The sequence below is a fragment of the Astyanax mexicanus genome, unplaced genomic scaffold (genome assembly GCF_023375975.1).
Source record: "Astyanax mexicanus isolate ESR-SI-001 unplaced genomic scaffold, AstMex3_surface scaffold_36, whole genome shotgun sequence".
NCBI classification, from domain to species: Eukaryota; Metazoa; Chordata; class Actinopteri; order Characiformes; family Acestrorhamphidae; genus Astyanax; species Astyanax mexicanus.
Window position 1 is genome coordinate 2,868,839 of NW_026040046.1, and position 12,615 is coordinate 2,881,453.

At 43.6% G+C, this 12,615-nt stretch overlaps 1 protein-coding gene across 1 annotated transcript in view; it reads right to left on the bottom strand.

Moving 5' to 3' along the window:
• The window catches only part of iqgap1 (IQ motif containing GTPase activating protein 1), a gene marked incomplete at its 5' end in the record, with an annotated part of 82,803 nt that overhangs the window by 16,794 nt on the left and 53,394 nt on the right, over positions 1-12,615 (bottom strand). The window contains 2 exon segments of the mRNA XM_049473262.1: positions 11,270-11,354; positions 11,758-11,898. Coding sequence (XP_049329219.1) covers positions 11,270-11,354; positions 11,758-11,898 — 226 coding nt within the window.

Consider the following 12,615-nt stretch of genomic DNA (forward strand, 5'->3'; position numbering starts at 1 on the left):
CACCCACCAGAGCCCAGAATCCCCTTACAGGATCCACCAGAGCCCAGAATTGCCTTACAGCACCCACCAGAGCCCAGAATCGCCCTACAGGATCCACCAGAGCCCAGAATCGCCTGACAGCACCCACCAGATCCCGGAATTGCCCTACAGCACCCACCAGAGCCCAGAATCGCCTTACAGGATCCACCAGAGCCCAGAACCGCTCTACAGCACCCACCAGAGCCCAGAATTGTCCTACAGCACCCACCAGAGCCCAGAACCGCCCTACAGCACCCACCAGAGCCCAGAATCGCCTTACAGGATCAACCAGAGTCCAGAATCGCCCTACAGCACCCACCAGAGCCCAGAATCGCCCTACAGGATCAACCAGAGTCCAGAATCGCCTTACAGCACCCACCAGATCCCGGAATCGCCCTACAGCACACACCAGAGCCCAGAATCGCCTTACAGGATCCACCAGAGCCCAGAATCGCCTTACAGCACCCACCAGAGCCCAGAATCTCCCTACAGCACCCACCAGAGCCCAGAATCGCCTTACAGGATCAACCAGAGTCCAGAATCGCTTTACAGCACCCACCAGAGCCCAGAATCGTCCTACAGCTCCCACCAGAGCCCAGAATCGCCCTACAGGATCCACCAGAGCCCAGAATCGCCCTACAGGATCAACCAGAGTCCAGAATCGCCTTACAGCACCCACCAGAGCCCAGAATCGCCCTACAGCACCCACCAGAGCCCAGAATCGCCCTACAGGATCAACCAGAGTCCAGAATCGCCTTACAGCACCCACCAGATCCCGGAATCGCCCTACAGCACACACCAGAGCCCAGAATCGCCTTACAGGATCCACCAGAGCCCAGAATCGCCTTACAGCACCCACCAGAGCCAAGAATCGCCCTACAGCACCCACCAGAGCCCAGAATCGCCTTACAGGATCAACCAGAGTCCAGAATCGCTTTACAGCACCCACCAGAGCCCAGAATCGTCCTACAGCTCCCACCAGAGCCCAGAATCGTCCTACAGCTCCCACCAGAGCCCAGAATCGCCCTACAGGATCCACCAGAGCCCAGAATCGCCCTACAGGATCAACCAGAGTCCAGAATCGCCTTACAGCACCCACCAGAGCCCAGAATCGCCCTACAGCACCCACCAGAGCCCAGAATCGCCTTACAGCATCCACCAGAGCCCAGAATCGCCCTACAGGATCCACCAGAGCCCAGAATCGTCCTACAGCACCCACCAGAGCCCAGAATCGCTCTACAGCACCCACCAGAGCCCAGAATCGCCCTACAGCACCCACCAGAGCCCAGAATCGCCTTACAGGATCCACCAGAGCCCAGAATTGTCCTACAGCACCCACCAGAGTCCAGAATCGCCTTACAGCACCCACCAGAGCCCAGAATCGCCCTACAGCACCCACCAGAGCCCAGAATCGCCCTACAGGATCAACCAGAGCCCAGAATCGCCACCTTACAGGATCCACCAGAGCCCAGAATCGCCCTACAGGATCCACCAGAGCCCAGAATCGCCCTACAGGATCCACCAGAGCCCAACATTTTGCTGCAGCTCCCAATAAAGCCCAACATATATCTTCAGCACCAACCGAACCCTGCCCATCAATACAGCACAGGCTCTACCGCCACCCTGCCAACAACTCTCTTATGCACAGGTAGAATCTGGTAGCAAACAATCAGACCCTCCAGCTCTTGAAGAGGTGAGGCAGCTGCTCCAACTCATCTGCAGAATTGTTGGAGAGACTATACAAACTGTATTATATTTATATTGTATATACAATTTCATAACTGCTGTTTTCTGTTACATAAGGCCACTAGAATTCAGCAATTAATTGTTTACTTAGGATGAAATCCCTTAGAATTTGCTCCTGGAATATCCAATGACTCTGTTCTTCATCATTTGGTTTTAAAACCACAGATTTGGATTTTTTTTAGCAAGTGTTTCTAGTCACGACATCATTATACTTCTAGAAACATGGTGTAAAGATAACACTAACTGTCCCCAAAATTATAGAGAAATTCCTACTCTAAAACAGAACAATATTAAACATGGAAGAGAATCAGGGTTGTTATTTGAGTTAAGGAAGACCTATAATTATATTTATCAGAAATCAAAACACAATCCACACACATTTGAAAAAAAAAAAGGAATTAAGTAAGAACATTATTGAATGTGAAAAATAACTGTACATATGTACAGCTTACACCCCCCTTCAGAATCTCCTTATTATCAGTACAATTTCTTTGAGAATCTTCTTCAGGAGATCAGACATGTCATGTTGATTGGAGATTTAAATGCCAGGACAGGAAATGAGAACGATATAATCGACTCTACTGGCAACACATTTATATTTAACCAAACTTCAATCTACTATAACACTGTGTCCACTCAAAGAAACAGCCCTGATCACGTCCTGAACAGGAACAGGAAAGAGCTAGTGCACCTCTGTCGATCCTCAGGTCTGTATGTAATGGTAGGGTCAGAGGGGACTCTTTAGGGAGGTTTATGTACTGTTCAGCTCACTGACCTGGACCCCTCCACTATTAGTGCATTCACCATCAGACCAAAGCTACCACTTTCAGATCACTGTCAAATCAAATCATTTACCTGAAAAGAAACAATCAGCATCATCAAACAATGAAATATGAGCCCTGCAGTACATTTCCACTAGACAGCAATTTTAGATGGAATCATGATAGAGAAATGAAAAACTGGCCATAGAAAATCTTATATTAGGGATTACCAACAGATAGACTAAATTTAGAACAACAAAAAATCAATGGAAATTTTAATATATTAGAATATATGATCAGAACCCACTTGATTACCAAATCTCAAAAAAAGATAATTAAATATCCAAATTAGAAAACTTAAATCCAGAAAAGCCTGCGGTCCTGACGCCATCAGGACAGAGATGCTGAAGTGCAGCAGCCCTCAGCTACAGCAGGCTCTGCTCAGACTGTTCAACATGATTCTCCAGTCTGGCTGCTTTCCTGAGATCTGGAACAGGGGGCTTATTTCCCCAATCTACAAAAGAGGAGACAAATTCGACCCCGACAACTACCGAGGCATCTGTGTGAGCAGTAACCTGCATCATTAACACCCGGATACAGACGTAAAGGACAAATTGGCTTTTTACCAAAACATCAAACTACTGATCATATTTACACCCTGCACACCATAATCCACCAACATTTACACCAACAAAATAATACCAAAGTTTTTATATGATTAATAGATTTTAAAAAGGCATTTGATTCTATTTGGCAAGAAGGATTATATTATGAAATTCTCCAAAATGGTTTAGGGGTAAAATCTATGACCTCTTTAAATCAATGTATGTCCAGAGGTGGAAAAAGTACAGAAAATTTGTAATTGAGTAAAATTACCTTTACTTTGCTAAAATTCTACTCAAGTAAAAGTACCCATCTAAAAAGTTACTGGAGTAAAAGTAAAAAAGTACACAATTTAAAATGTACTTAGAGTAAAAGTTACATAGTTACTTTATTTGATAGAATTATTTGATGTAAAAAAAATACAAGTCATAAATTATGTATAGGTGACAATAAACCGTATTTTTATAGTTTTTTTTTTTTACTTGCCATTGATATGATTTAACTGCTATTCACATGTTTTTTTAACATTCAAGCAGATTGTTTAATGTTCCCAATAAAAAAGGAAATATACACTGCTCAAAAAAATAAAGGGAACACTCAAATAACACATCCTAGATCTGAATGAATGAAATATTCTCATTGAATACTTTGTTCTGTACAAAGTTGAATGTGCTGACAACAAAATCACACAAAAATCATCAATGGAAATAAAATGTATTAACCAATGGAGGCCTGGATTTGGAGCCACACACAAAATTAAAGTGAAAAAACACACTACAGGCTGATCCAACTTTAATGTAATGTCCTTAAAACAAGTCAAAATGAGGCTCAGTATTGTGTGTGGCCTCCACGTGCCTGTATGACCTCCCTACAACGCCTGGGCATGCTCCTGATGAGGTGGCGGATGGTCTCCTGAGGGATCTCCTCCCAGACCTGGGCTAAAGCATCCGCCAACTCCTGGACAGTCTGTGGTGCAACGTGACGTTGGTGGATGGAGCGAGACATGATGTCCCAGATGTGCTCAATCGGATTCAGGTCTGGGGAACGGGCGGGCCAGTCCATAGCTTCAATGCCTTCATCTTGAAGGAACTGCTGACACACTCCAGCCACATGAGGTCTAGCATTGTCCTGCATTAGGAGGAACCCAGGGCCAACCGCACCAGCATATGGTCTCACAAGGGGTCTGAGGATCTCATCTCGGTACCTAATGGCAGTCAGGCTACCTCTGGTGAGCACATGGAGGGCTGTGCGGCCCTCCAAAGAAATGCCACCCCACACCATTACTGACCCACTGCCAAACCGGTCATGCTGAAGGATGTTGCAGGCAGCAGACCGCTCTCCACGGCGTCTCCAGACTCTGTCACGTCTGTCATGTGCTCAGTGTGAACCTGCTTTCATCTATGAAGAGCACAAGGCGCCAGTGGCGAATTTGCCAATCCTGGTGTTCTCTGGCAAATGCCAAGCGTCCTGCACGGTGTTGGGCTGTGAGCACAACCCCCATCTGTGGACGTCGGGCCCTCATACCATCCTCATGGAGTCGGTTTCTAACCGTTTGTGCAGACACATGCACATTTGTGGCCTGCTGGAGGTCATTTTGCAGGGCTCTGGCAGTGCTCCTCCTGTTCCTTCTTGCACAAAGGCGGAGGTAGCGGTCCTGCTGCTGGGTTGTTGCCCTCCTACGGCCTCCTCCACGTCTCCTGGTGTACTGGCCTGTCCCCTGGTAGCGCCTCCAGCCTCTGGACACTACGCTGACAGACACAGCAAACCTTCTTGCCACAGCTCGCATTGATGTGCCATCCTGGATGAGCTGCACTACCTGAGCCACTTGTGTGGGTTGTAGAGTCCGTCTCATGCTACCACGAGTGTGAAAGCACCACCAACATTCAAAACTGACCAAAACATCAGCCAGACAGCATAGGTTCTGAGAAGTGGTCTGTGGTCCCCACCTGCAGAACCACTCCTTTATTGAGTGTGTCTTGCTAATTGCCAATAATTTCCACCTGTTGTCTATTCCATTTGCACAACAGCAGGTGAAATTGATTGTCAATCAGTGTTGCTTCCTAAGTGGACAGTTTAATTTCACAGAAGTTTGATTTACTTGGAGTTATATTGTGTTATTTGAGTGTTCCCTTTATTTTTTTGAGCAGTGTAATTAAAAACATTAAATCATACAAAAAAGAATGTTGGTCGGCGCAGTGTCGTAAAGAAGCACATATCAATGGGTAGCATAACTCAACAGAACAGGATTATTGGTGAATGGATTGATGGATTTACTTATTTGAAGCGATGTTGAAGCAGCAAGGAGAGATAAGCGCTGGTTGGGGCTGAGTGTGTGTGAGTGTCTAGTTACTCAGGGGGATTAATTACACAAGCTGCTGTAAAACTGTATAAAACGCACTCTTTAGGCTCTAATTCAGGAAACGTACAGTGAAATGGTTAGCAGTTCCGTAATCCTGAGAGTTAGACAGTTGGAATGATGTATAACATGTCCGCATTGAATCAAATATGGACGTACGTAAAAAGTATGCAAATTTTAAGTAATATTATATTATAATTAGGGCTGGCCCGAATAGCGTTTTTTGAGCTCCGGATATTCGGCACTGATTCGAAGCGAATATTCGAATATTCGAAAAAAAAAAAAAAAAGCAAATCACGGCCCCTTTAATCCACTGAAAAATGTTCAATTTGCTCTGACCGACGAGACATATTCACCCCGGATTTTTGGTGTTTTTATCCCCCATATTTTTGTGTTTTCACCCCATATTTTTTCTGTGTTTTTAGCCCAGATTTCTTTGTGTTTTCATCCCGGAATTTCTGCTGCCCCACACGCGGCTTATCCGCTGCGTAAGCAGGCTAGGAGGCTGCTGCACGGTTTCTCCGCTGCGCAAGCCAGCCCAGTAAATTGCTGTTTGTGTTTCCACACTTTGGCTATTTGCTTAAAAAAACAAACAAAAAAAAAACGTTTGTTCAGGAAGTATTTTATATTCTTAAAAATTGTTAATTATATTAGAGGACAGTCATTGTAAACTGTACTTGGTCTATTTCGGTTAAAGGATTGTGCAGGGCATATTACTGATTTTGTATTTTTGCACTTGGGCTATAAGCTCAATATTAAATATTTCGTTTGCTTAGAAATTATTTTATATTTTTAAGCCATTTTAAATTATATTAGATAAGAGGAAATTCGTTCAGACATCATTTTTGTAGGCCAGGCTTTTGTAACCGATTTAGCCCCTACTGTTGCCACATTACCCCTTACGTTTTATTATGTAAATCAGTTTCGAAGAGCCTGCATTTTTTTTAATCATGTATAATAGAGGTCTGCGCGAGACTGATTTTTAAACCCACTCTTCCACGCTCCCGCGTTTCTGTCTCGTTACCGCTCCGCAAAAAAAATTGCTTCTTTTAATCCCGCGCCCGCCCGCCACATACACATTTCTGCCGCTCCCGCCCCACGTTCCTAATATAAATTAAATAAACTACATTTAATGCTTCAAATTTACTTATATATTTATTAAAACAGCAGCGCTGAATAGTGAGGTCCCGTTCCTTACCCCAGTCCAAACACCATCGGTGTGTGCGTGTGTGTGTCGGTCCATCCTGCGCGTTGAGAGTTTTCTTTAGGTTTTTTTTTTTTACAATTATTACAGTTTTCTTAACTATTTATTAATTTGCTCCCGCATCGTCTGGATTAAACTCCCGCTCCAGCCAATAACAGTTCAGTTCTGTCCCGCGCGCAAGATATTCTGACGGGACCCGCGAAAACAGAAGTGGTTAGAGTGAGGTGGAACTCTGGAAAGGAGAAAAAAAACGAATATCCGAATACCAAAATTAAAAACCGAATACCTACTCAACGAACGAATATCCGAATACCCGAATATTCGGGTCCAGCCCTAATTATAATCAAGGCATATTTCGCCCTAAATGTTTTATTTCTAAAAGGAAATACAGTTAAATAGGCTAGACAACTGAAAAGCAGAGATTCTAAGCTTCAATATACGGCATATTGTGTGTTGAGCCTATAATTAGTCATAAACACAGCCAGATATTAATTATGATATTTTTCTGGCCCGCAGGTGGGCCAGGACGCGTTAAGACGATAAAGTAGAAGCGTTCGATTTGATGTCAGTGTTGTCTACTCTCAACGCTCTCTTAGCTCAGCTTGAAACCTAGAATGGTTCCTTAAGGATCAGCTAAACACGTAGCTATAGTTGGGTAATCCAGGTCCAGAAATAAAAAATCCATCCCAGTCCATAGTCCATAGCCTAGACCTAGCAAACAAACCTCGGCATGTCTTGGCATTTACCAAACCACCGCAAACATTACAAATACACCATTAGTGCATCACTAGTTTACTATAATATCTTATCAACATATAACTGTAGAAAACATACCGTTTACCTTTTTCAAATTAGATGGTGAATTTCTGAAATCTCATGCTGCTGAGCTGCATCGCATCCGAAAACAGTTGTTTTTGCATCCAACCATTCCGTTGCTGCAGCTGGAGACGCATAATTGGGGTCTTCCTACCAATTTTCTCACTGGCGGACTTCTGGAGTTTGACGTGGCGTGCAGGTCATGCATCAAATACAGACCAATCGAGTGTCTGAATGGTATATGTTTATACTTGTTATCCAACCACAAGCTTTCCGGATGGCGCGATTTATCTGTTTGTTTTTTTATGTTGCCGGAATGAAATATGAGTAACGAGGCTATTTTATCCGTGCGCCGTATTTTTTTTTGTTTTTTTAGTTTTCATTTTTTTCCCAGCATTTTATTTTTACTCAGTAACAGGAAGTTTTACAATGTAACTAAGTAAATTACTTTGTCAAAATGTACTTGAGTAAAAGTAAACCTATTTTACTAGTTACCTATTTTAAAAACTACTTTAAAAATGACAAATTACTCATAAAATCTACTCAATTACAGTAACGTGAGTAAATGAAATTCATTACTTTCCACCTCTGTGTGTGTCAACAATAAATGTGGAATAAGAATTGGCAATAAAATGACAGAAGTCTTCACTCAGGGGCGTGGTGTCAGACAGGGCTGCAGCTCGTCTCCTACTCTCTTTAATATCTATATTAATGATTTAGCGGTGTTCCTGGAGCAATCTGCAGATCCCGGCCTGACACCAAACAAAACGGAAGTTACATTTCTCCTTTATGCAGATGACCTGGTGCTGCTGTCGCCCACTGAAAAAGGCCATCAGCAGCTTCTGGATCTGCTAGAGAAGTACTGTCAGACCTGGGCCCCAATAAATCTAAAGTCATGATCTTCAAAAAAGAAAGCCAGATCTCAGGAAAACAGATACGTGTTTAATCTAGGAAACACCACACTAGATCAGGCACTTTCCTATGATTACCTGGGGCTGAGAATCAGTGCCTCAGGCTGCTTTGGTCTGGCAGTGGATGCAGAGCCCTCTATTCCATCAAAACCAAATTCTCCAAGATCGACATCCCAATTAGAATCTGACTAAAGATATTTGACAGTATAATCCTGCCCTTATACGGTAGTGAAGTACGGGGTCCACTCAGTCACCATGACTACACTAGATGGGACAATCATCCTACTGAAGCCCTGCATGCAGAATTCTGTAGAATGATCAAGTCAATCAAGTCCCAAAACAAGCCTTCAGGCCCTTCAATCCCAAGAGCTGACTGACCAACAACCTGACCCCCAACACCCCCAACCCTCTGACCAGGACTAATACAAAAATACTTACCTGGAACACTGGACATCCCAATCTCTCTCAAAACCCAACTGGACTGCTATCTGACCCTAAAACATCAGTACACCCTGACCACGTAACTCCTTACTGTCCGAGATATGAAGCAGAGACGGATCCTCACCAAATACAGACTGAATGACCACAGCCTGGCCATCGAGAGAGACCCGATCAGAAAGTCCTGCACCCCGAGAGAGGAGAGGATATGTGCTCACTGCGGGACAGGGGAGGAGGAGACAGAGCTGCAGTTGAAAATGTTCTGAGTGATTTTAGAGCCCTGAGCGACAGCGAGAAACCGCCTGTTCTGTTAGGAGAGGGACCATCAGCCCCCACTGCAGCCAGTTACCTATAGGAGTCTCACACACTCCCAAACCCTGCGCACACACACACACACACACACGCACGCACACACACGCGCGCACACACACACACGCGCGCGCACACGCACACGCGCGCGCACACGCACACACACGCACGCACACACACACGCACGCACACACACGCGCACACACACGCGCGCACACACACACGCGCACACGCACACACACACACACACGCACACACACGCGCACACGCACGCGCACACACGCACGCACGCACACACATACACACACACGCACGCACACGAACAGACATGCACACACGCATGCGCGCACACACATGCATACACACACACACAGACGCACACACACGAACGCATACACACGCGCACACGCATACACACACTCACGCGCACACACTCACGCGCGCACACACACACGCACGCACACACATGCACACACGCATGCGCGCACACACATGCATACACACACACACACACAGACGCACACACACGCACGCACACGCACGCACATGCACACACACACATGCACACACACATGCACACACACACATGCACACACATGCACACACACACATGCACACACACATGCACACTTCTTACAATTTATATATCATTATTTTACTCTTATACAAATTAGATTTTTTTAATATGCATATTTTAGTGTGATAATTTTTTTTCTCTTCCTTTGCATTTTTTAAAATCAGATTGTATGTCTATATATGTGTATAGATATGTATATATGTGTATATATGTGTATATATGTGTATATATATGCGCTTCTATATTTGTATGTTGTTGTACCCATATATGTCTGTACTATTTATCTGAAATGCTTTGACAATACAAATTTAATTTTATCATGTCAATAAAGCTAACTGAATTTTGAGAGAGAGAGAGAGAGAGAAAGAGAGAGAGAGAGAGTAAGAGAGATAGAGTAAGAGAAAGAGAGAGAGAAAGAGAGAGAGAGATAGAGTAAGAGAGATAGAGAGAGTAAGAGAGAGAAAGAGAGAGAGAGAGAGTAAGAGAGATAGAGTAAGAGAAAGAGAGAGAGAAAGAGAGAGAGATAGAGTAAGAGAGATAGAGAGAGTAAGAGAGAGAGAGAGAGAGAGAGAGAGAGATGGGAATAGAGGGTAGGATGGGAAGAGAAAGCAAGAGACAGACACAGAAGGGGAAAGAGGGAAGTAGAAATAGAAGTAGAAGAGAGAGAGAGATACAGATACAGAGGCAGCATTGAGAGGAGTAAGATGGTCCTCAGCAGTAGAAATAATATAAAACGTGGGTCGGCAATAGGCGGCCCACTGACCAGATGTTGAGGTTGTTTGAACTATAATGAAAAAATAATAAAATAAAAACTTTCTCTGGTGAACTTTAGTTTACATGCCTCCCCTGTCTCTCTCTGTCATGCTCTTTAGTTTCTGTCCGTTCTCGTTTTTCCTTTCTTCTTGGGTTTATCGGTTTCATTTTCAAAAACAGCCCGCCACGTAACGGCTTGGAAAATATCTGTCCCGTGGCCAAAACTAGTTGCCGACCCCTGATATAAAGAATAAAGGATTCCCTCCAATAATAGAGCTGTGTTTTGGTAAAAACCTGGCATCCTGATCTAGATCACAACACTGGGGTTACGTGGGTATTAGGGGGTGTAACGGTATGTGTATTCTTAGCAAACTATCAGGTTTAAATAGAATATCAGTGGCTCTCTATGTTCTGCCTGGTGTTGTGAGCAGATATATATATATAATTATTTTCTCCAGGAGTACCACTGATCTTTGCATGTAAACTATTAAAAACAGATATATCAAAAACAGATGCTGGGTTTTTTTAAAGGAGAACTTGTGCAATACAACAAAATAGCACACACAGAGGAGGTCTGTGCTCAGTGTGCATCACAACTGAAAAGAATTACACTTGGAAAGGTGTGCGTTTCAGAGCGTTGTTTGAATGCAAAAAGCACAGTGGTGTATGTTGTATAGAAATATATAAACATCCAAAGACATATGAGAATGTAAATTTAAGTTTGTATAAAGCAAAGCAGAGTCCACAACGATTCATACGATGCCTCTGACCACAAACCTTCAAAAGCTCATCCTCCGTGGCATCAGGAAACTTCTCATGAAGTGTGTCCTTCAGCACTTTGGCTATGAAACGCATCCCGTACCTGTGGATGAACACAGTCAGACAGTTTGTCAGCAGCACTGAGGGCTCCTCCCACAGCCTGAACAAAGATGTGGCTCATATAACCGGCCTGCATTTGACTATTCAAATACGAACACAGTAATGCTCATTTCCATACATTATACGCTGACACAAACAGTGCAGACACATATCACTTACACACAAAAACACACTTCTGAGCTGTGTATTTAGGGACGAAAGTGATACAATATGTACCACGATATAACCGTAACATACTGTGGTACTGTAGAAAAGCAGTATATTGTGACGGTTTAAATAAACTTGTTTAACACAAACCTTCACACCATCATTGACATTAAATCTGAATAAATACTAACAAACACATAACATCAAGACCAGGGTGCAGCTCAGATGTAGCTACTCACGGGATTTTGTCAACAGAAACAACGATGGCCGACAGGAACTTGTCGGTAACGGTGCGCATGTTCTTGATAGATGCCTCTAGCCGGTTGCGAACCTCCTCGTGGCTCATCGCTTGCTCTGGTGTGACGTCATAAGGCAGTTTGCTGTACAAGACAAAGGTGCAGTCCCATATTAAAACAATCATATCTGTTCATTCAATTTATTAACTGCCAACTAGCAAAGAATCATTTCGTTGCATAAATGTTTGACCCAACATTAGTGACAAATCTTTGATGTCATGCCTCTGATGCAAAAAAAGTTTATCTGATACAAATAATTCTGAATTTACAATAAATTATTTAGAACTTATTGTAAATATTTACATACATACAATATGTATGTAAATACATATGTCCGGGACAATCTAAGTCTAGACTGAAAACTTACTTGTTTAGTTTAGCTTTTGGTAATTAATGTTTTTCCCTTTAGATAAGGCTGTAGATTAAGGGGTTCATGGACAGAGGGAATTGTGGGTAAACTGAGATGCTGGTGCTGTTGTTCTACCACTGCACACGGTCACTCAGGTTTGTGGAAGGTGGAGTGGGTGGATGCTTCAGGGAGCCTCCGTGTCTATGTTACCTTCTGGCTCTCTGCCTTTAGTTAGGCTGTTTTATTCAGTTCTGCCGGAGTCATTAGATAATCACACTCTGATAATGTTTTATATTCTCCGTTTTACATAAATCCAGTCAAAACTAATTCCATCTCTCTGCCTTCCTCCGAGTTACTGACTGCCCACCTGTCTGACCCCATACTGATGGATGTTGGACCCTCAGACTGTCGTGTCTCCTGTAGAGCCAGACTGATGGAAGTTTCTGAAGTCA